A 7,700-nucleotide genomic window follows, 5' to 3' on the forward strand; every position below is an offset into this window, starting at 1 on the left:
TTTTATTATTATTATTAATATATGTGTTCGGGCTGGTTTGTATATATTTCGATTAATTTTACCGGCTTTGAAATTAATGACCATGTAAGCCTCTAGTAACCCTAAAATTTATGGGACTCGAATTGATAATCTCTAAAAAACAAACCTAAAACCTGATCAATTAAACTATATATCTCAAGATGATGATAAGATCCTTTTTAATCCTATGAGTTCGAAGATGGAGTTCTATCACGAGATGAAATCATTAATCTTCTTATTTTGATAATTTAACTCATTCATTCATGGTGAAAATACAAATAAATCATTTTCTTATATGTAAAAAAAAATTATTTATTTAAAGATTTTCTAATAATTAAATTAGAATTTGTTAATGGAAAATCAATTATCCCTTTAAATAATTTAAAGGTTTTTCTTTTAAGATAGAATTATTATTATTAAAGCACAGAGAAAAATATTGAATAAAATTGAATCTGGAGCAAATCATATTTTTTTTACTTCTCATTTTATAGCCCCTCATATGCCTTTCTTCTTTCTTGCAAGGAAAAGATTGACCTATCACAAAATATCTCTATTCTATCATAATAAAATACTTTTAATTTATGTTCTTTTCGGGTAAAATATATCTGATTTATTAAAGAATATCTTGTGAGCCCAAAGATAATGGATTCAATATCTCACCAGACTACAAGCATCTAGGCACAGCATTTAGTTGAGTCCAAGAACAAGAGGTTATAACCCTCTCAAAGACAGCTTTTTGAAAAGCAATCTTGAAGAATCAAACAAAAAGCCATAAATACTGATCCATAAGTGTGGTTCCTAATACTCCTATAATATCTGCTGAGGTGGGATGTAATGGCAGAAATAGAAATATCTCGGAAAAGGGCACAAGTAGAGTAGATTGTCAAATGCTGGTAAAATAACATCATAGATCACGACAGTGAGTGGCCCCAGTACTACTCATCTACCAGTGAATTGCAGCCATACTGTACAGTGAGTTATCACCTTCAAACACAAGTAGAGAAGAAAGGGTTAAGCTTCAAAAGAGTGAACAGGAAAGGGACATCACGTGTGGAGGCATCTGTGCCAATGCATTACATTAAATGGACCACTCACACTTAAAATTCAACGTTGTTTTGTTTCATGGAGGCCTGGCTGAAATCCCAGGACATGAAAATCACTCAAAAATCAGTGCATCTCTTAGGCATGACTCTTGTGAGACTCAGAGAGGCCATCTGCATCCTTCCTCATATTCCATCACAAATCAACATAAAACCACTTCTTACAGCCCTAAAACAGCCTCTAAAAGTCATATTCGGAACAGCCCCTAGGGCTGTCCTGCATCACTTCATTAAACAAACCCCATTGCATTTCTTCTATTCACAAGAAAAGCTCACCAGTGACCTAAGCACAAATCAGAGAATCATTTTGATAGCAAAACCTCATGCTGAGTTAAGAAAGAAAATCCACTCAGCTATCTAGCTATATGCATCACCATCGCTATAAGATTGTGGATCCCAAAACTTGGAAGCAAGCACATCTTCACGTTTTGAAACAGCACAGGTAGCATTGAAGAAGTCCCTGAAGCATAACAGTCCATGTTCTTCACCATAGCTAGTAGTCACAATCCGTGTCCCATTAACAGCCATGGCTGAACACCCCATGCCAGAGCTGCTACTTGCAGCATCAGAAGGACAGCAAATAAAGGAATTTGTTTGTGCGCCAGTGTCAGTCTCCCAAACATTAATGTAAGAATCCTCAGGCCCCCCTGTAACTATTTTGTATGGATCCATGTGCAACAGTGTCACTGGACCAGTGTGCCCATCTAACTCAGCTACTGGTTCTGGTTTCAGAGTCTCCTGGTTTATCCTTATATCCCAAAGCTTGGCTCTGCAGTATTAAAAAGTTTTCCCCAGATAAAGATTCACAACATGGCACACATATTAGGTGCAATGAATATGGCAAAGTGAGAAGGTGTAGAGAAGTTGACACTCTGTCCATCCACGAAAGCTGAATCTGGTCTGTCCAGATAGCATTTGATTATTATAGTCTACCGCATGGGCTGACCCATTAAAAAACAAAAGAAGCCAACAAGCTATATAAGAATCTCATTTTGGGTTCAAAAGAAACAGCATAAGTCACAGATCATTAGGGAGTTGAAAACTTGGCCATCCAAAGAAAAATGAATTAATACAGTGTGGTGTAAGCGGCACATAAATGTTTTCTAGTTTGTCACGAGCATTGACACCTAATTGAATAATGACAACAGCCTATAAACAAACTTGTAAAAGGTAAATGACTGCTTTCCATAAAATGCCTTACTTGTCAATTCCACCAGTGCAGATCAAGGGCTTTGAAGGCACAATGGCAAATGAACACAGTTTTGGTTGGTAGATAGCAACAGTGATAACTTTTTGCATTGTCCTCAAATCAATTGCTACGACAGAGGAACCAGCAGCAACATATAACAATGATTCACAGCACTTCACATCAACAGGTGCGCCAGGCACAGAAGTCATTCCAACACAGCATGACGAACGAACAGCAGATGATGTTGTGGTATCCCAAACCCTAACCTATTAGGATCACCAGAGACATCAATGATCAATCAATATCCAGAAAACAAAACAGCAGAACAATCAAAGATTCTAAGTAAATTATGGGTTGGACCATTTTCTACCAAGTTGAAACATGATATATTTCCCAGGATAACCATCATAATGTTTTAGGTGACATGGCAATCCATGTCTGGTACCAGTCCATGCACTAATCATAGTATGCATCTAGAACATCAACAAACAGGGCAAGCCTGATTATTTTTTACGCCACAGGATTCACCAAAAATAAAAATTTGGAACAATGAACTGCCACAAGTTCAACAATCCTACAGTATATTAAAATAGCTGCTTGTCCTAACAGAACAAAATCCTTTGTAAAAGATCTTCATTTCTTCTGAGGCATCCACCAGTTTGACCATAAGCATTAGATGAAACAGGTACTAACTACAGAATTCAGTGAGAAGGATTATATTTGTTCACTCGTGAAGAAGTTGAAAACCATAAGGCCATAGACAATAATAAGATTCAACAGGCAGCACACACAGTTGCCATCCATTACACTGATGCTTCTAGTAATTTGTACCAATTTTATGCGTACTCTTAAGCTTAAGTATTTTGGGGCTGGAAAAATGTATTTTCAGTTTCGAGTGAGCCCCTAAGCATAAACATGAAAATGTTGTTCTAAAGGGCTTTAGGGTGAAAACGATTTCTTGGGGAACATATATTTTGTCCATAACCTATTAACCAATTCTCAATTACATCCCAAAAGAAAGATCTTTCAATTATGTCCCTGATGTTTCAAACATTCCTCAACCAGGTCCCCTTGTCCATATATGCAAAATTCAAGCTTACTTATGACTCTCATAGTTCTGAAAAAAGTAGCGTTTGAACATGGACTATCACATTTTTTGAAAGGACAACTAAATAAAAAACAGAACTTGTCTATGCAATATAGACAGGTCAAGTAATAATTCAGAAAATCAGTATGTTTTACAGCAAGGTTGCACTCAAAAGATGAAAAAAGAGTACCTTGGAATCTTTTGAGATGGTTGCCAAAAGAGATGTTCTGTGCCTGAAGGAAATATGGATTAGTGTCATTATGGGAGAAGATAAATCTCAAGGAACTACCACTCAAGATCACAATAAGATGCTAGGCACCACATGAAGTACTTGCTGTCAAACCCAGATAAATAGAGATAATGTTTGCCAAAAGCTTTCAAGAACTTTGGATGATTACTCATTACTAAACCATATGTTATCCTTTTCAGTGACCAAAACAAAGCACAACACCATTAAACCATGTAATCTATCAACTTTTCTTCTCAGCTATGAAACTGATAATTTTTGCATGTAAAACTTGCACAGGCCATAAAATCAAGACCACTAACACAGAGAAATAAACCACCAAAGGTTATATTTGGTCAAAACTAGAACCTCAAACCATTCTAGTCAATTTTCACAGAAGCTATTACTTCTTACTAGAGAAAATCAACCAAGAATACAGCAATGATCAAAATTAAATTCAAATAGGAGAATGCATCCCCTTTCTTCAGTGCTAAAAAATATATATAAATGTTAATTGACTAAAGTTTCTTCTTCTTCGAAGGGCATGATAACCTCAACACGATTCAGTGAAATCAGAAGAACTAAAAAATAAAACTGAAAGAAAAAGATTTGCAAATTTGTTTCCTCCCTCCAATCTTCATAATAGCAAGTTAACAAGACTAAACAACTTTGAAGATATTTGCGAAAACAATAAAAGGCTAAAACTTTACTTTCTTCTAGTTTTCATGGTAAGAAAGCATTAGATGCTATATTAAGAAACCAACTCATACCCGGCAACTGACATCAATTTAATAGGCTTCTCATGTCCGTAAAGTGTAGCCTTTAAAGCATGTTGGCCACGCTTTCCACTTGAACTGAGGGACCAAAGTCGAACTGTACCATCCTCCCCACCGCTTGCCAGTACTTTGGCACTACCATCGCCTAACAATTTATCAGACAAGGTCAAAACAGGACCGTTATGACCTCTAAAACACCGTTGGCAAGAACCCTACAGAAAAGCACGAGATCAATAAAACAATATCATATAAAATTGACAAAACATTCCCTTTGTTTGTCAATAGAAACTTACGGAACCAACATAGAACAGGATCCACTGATAATTTATGTTGTCCTAAAGTTTCTGAGCAGTTGAAAGCATGTATGACCTAGTAAGAATTTGGTAACAAGAGAGCTACAAATCTAACAGTCTCACTTTGATGAAAAAATAGCAACATCAATAATTCATGTGTACCTTCCACCAGAGACGAATGGAATGGTCGCAACTTGAGGTTACCAAAACATTTTCCTTCCTTTGTGTCTCACTTCGAAAGAGAGAGGTTTCACTAAGGGGAAACAATCTGCACATATCATTCTTCATATCTCAAAAAACAATTGCACAAAACTCCAGTTCTGTTAAAATGAACGATAGCATAACAATAAAATTTCCAAGTAAGCATTACAACTATCCAAACTCACTCCTCTCTATTTACACCCACAAACTAAATTCCTCGTCACACACTGATATTCCTTGCATCAGTCAGGTCCACAGAAACATTTCAGCCCACCCAACAATACAGATTCTAGCTCTGTTTATCTCGATTTCTCTATCTTCTCTTAAATCAACCAAAAGATACTTGATTTCCTCATTTTAATTTCTCTTCTATTCCCTGGTATTTTTTTTTTAGCTGCCCAGCATACTTAAAACAGCTCCTTAAATGTACCCAGGAACAAGTTTAGAAATGGCAAAAGAAAGCCCATCAGAAAGTCTAACCTCATACAAGTGATTCTTGCATTATGATCACTCAGCGCTGTAACACCGTCTCTTCCATTTAAAAAGCTATCAATATTTGTCATTTGTACCAAGGAGCCCTAAACAGCCAAGAAAAGGTTACAACAATGAATGTCATAAAAAAAAGAGAGAAAGGGTTGGTAACACTCATAATTACAACCCCCCCCCCCCCCCCCCATAAAAAGAAAAAAAGTAGATGGGTTAATATACTTGGGAAAAGGTAATATCATTCTTGTCCAAAATGATATGATCAAAAGGTTTAGCATCTGTAATGTACAAGTCAGCAACCAAAGGATCGACAAACTTGAATTGCTGAACCGCAACACGTCGTTTTAGATATGCCTCTCTCAACCCTGAGGTTTGCAACAATTCGCGTGGCCAATGCTCCCTGCATGTACAAATTCATTCAAATACACAAAAGCTGTAAATAAAGAGAAGAAAAGGGAAATGGATTCTTGAAACCTGAAGCAGTGTTGCCAGATGGGATCAGAATAAGCAACGCGTTTGAGGGATTTGCAGGTCATGGCTAAATTGGAGAGGTCCTGAAGGGACAAGTAAGTGGCACAGTGAGCCAGCGAGTCCTCGTTCAAATCCGTAATCCTGGTTGCTGCTGCTGTGCTTGATGGCTCTGCTTCCATTTTCTCCAGTTTTCTTTGGGCATAAAGAAGATTAACAAAATCAAGATTGGTATTAGCAAAGCCGGCTCTCCTTTTCGTTAGTGTGCACACAGAACACTTGTGATTGATTTCCCTCCGTTTTTTTTCTTCTTCTTCTTTTAACAGGAAGCAAGAGGCAACTATTTTGTGTCTGAACCTTTAAGATTTTCACTCTTGCGTGTCTCAATTCTTTTTCATTTTTCTTTTTTTAATAAAATTACAGTCAATGATGAACACGTGTAATTGCCCCGACCTTACATTAGAATAGAGATGGACAAGTCAGTGGGCTTGGCCCACGCTTCCCAACAGTTGAGATCAAATTTTTATTTAACAAAACAAAAAATGAAATTGCAAGTATTTTCAACGTTTTTTTTATTAAAAAAATTTAAATTTAAATTGAGCATTAAATGTATATATAAATAAAAAAAAGGTTATTAATTCTAACTAAGACTAGATTAGAAAGATATATTATGCAATATGTTTATAAGCCAGGTTGTGTTTGATAAAATGTTTTTGAAATCATATTTTTATTTAATTAAACAATAATAAAAATAAATATACACAAGAAAAAATATGTAGGGATGCAAAAAAAACCTGCTAATATTAGAAAAAAATGATACAATTTTATTTGAAAACAAAGTAAAAATCAATCGATATTTTATTGAAGAATATCATTTTAAAAAAAATATTATTATTATTATCTTAATTAATCTCAAATAAAATTGAATACCACTAGGTCAACATCCTACACATATATTTAACTAGTCTAGTCTAGTGAATTTCATTTTATACCAAAAAAATTAGAAAATTAAAGGTTAAAATAAAAAACAAACAAAGGTTGTGAAAGGCCTAGCACCCAAATATGGGAGGGTCAGCATGCCTTGCCCGTTAAAAGGAAAGGCAACACACGCAGCCTGTCAGGAGATGTCTACATGCTTGAGTCTTTGTTTTTTCTAAACTAAGGGGCATATATTGTTTTGAAAAATATAAACAAATGACACATTTATTAGTGTTTATGTCTTGTAGTCAATCGATTAGTTACACATGGCATTAACTTTGTTTATGTAAATATATTTAATTTATTAATAAAAGATTATTTATCTTTAATATTCATCAAATATTTCATGTATGAATCTAATATTTGATTAATGAATATAGAGTAAAGATAAATTTCTTGGGACAAAAATGCATTGTAAAGAAAATTATAAAATTATTATAATTATAAAATTTTTATTGCATCAAAGCATTGTTTATAAATGTTTATGTTCAATGCTTTATTAAGACTGAATGTTAATTAGAGTAGTTGGGACTAATATATATTATGTTCTTTTTTTTATGAAATGAAGCAATTATTCTTATAAGTTGAGGTATGAGGAATACCCAGAACTAATATGTTGGTGTTTGTAGGATGACATATACACTGAATTGACTTGCATGAGAATTCCATATAAACAGATCATTTGTGTCTATGAGAAGGCTCACGTGATGGCTATGTAAGTGATCTTTAGACTTGATATCACCAAGTCATTTTATATAGAGAGTGTTATGTTTTGATCCTGTTGCACGTGTCTTAAACAAGGGTAACAAATGGACAAATATTGGATATAACATTAACTATATTAATATATTTAAGTAATCAAGAGAGGATTCATCACC

The 7,700-nt window shown here is 34.8% G+C and overlaps 1 protein-coding gene across 3 annotated transcripts; it reads right to left on the minus strand.

Moving 5' to 3' along the window:
* Nucleotides 1-881: 881 nt before the first annotated feature.
* LOC133670360 (uncharacterized) lies at nt 882-6,227 on the minus strand. Of its 3 annotated transcripts, XR_009834058.1 has the most exons (9): nt 5,851-6,227; nt 5,599-5,776; nt 5,371-5,468; nt 4,852-4,957; nt 4,391-4,608; nt 3,585-3,627; nt 2,320-2,573; nt 1,114-1,887; nt 882-1,002 (listed from the first exon to the last, which is right to left on the minus strand). XR_009834058.1 is itself a non-coding variant. In XM_062090846.1 (8 exons), exons 1-8 carry the CDS (start codon nt 6,024-6,026, stop codon nt 1,476-1,478), a joined length of 1,485 nt encoding a protein of 494 aa, XP_061946830.1. In that variant the 5' UTR covers nt 6,027-6,227; the 3' UTR covers nt 882-1,475. The 3 variants fall into 3 exon arrangements, 2 of the variants coding, with proteins under 2 accessions (XP_061946830.1, XP_061946831.1); XM_062090846.1 differs by having other exon boundaries at nt 882-1,887; XM_062090847.1 differs by lacking the exon at nt 882-1,002 and having other exon boundaries at nt 1,852-2,018.
* Between the last annotated feature and the right edge of the window lie 1,473 nt (nt 6,228-7,700).

This window comes from Populus nigra, chromosome 13 (assembly GCF_951802175.1).
Source record: "Populus nigra chromosome 13, ddPopNigr1.1, whole genome shotgun sequence".
NCBI lineage: Eukaryota > Viridiplantae > Streptophyta > Magnoliopsida > Malpighiales > Salicaceae > Populus > Populus nigra.

Coding starts and splice junctions, on each gene's coding strand:
- LOC133670360 (XM_062090846.1), bottom strand. CDS start 6,026: ATGGAAGCAGAGCCATCAAGCACAGCAGCAGCAACCAGGATTACGGAT. Junction 4,958..5,370: donor GCAAGAATCACTTGTATGAG/GTTAGACTTTCT, acceptor TGATATGTGCAG/ATTGTTTCCCCTTAGTGAAA. Junction 2,574..3,584: donor CCATCTCAAAAGATTCCAAG/GTACTCTTTTTT, acceptor TGATCCTAATAG/GTTAGGGTTTGGGATACCAC.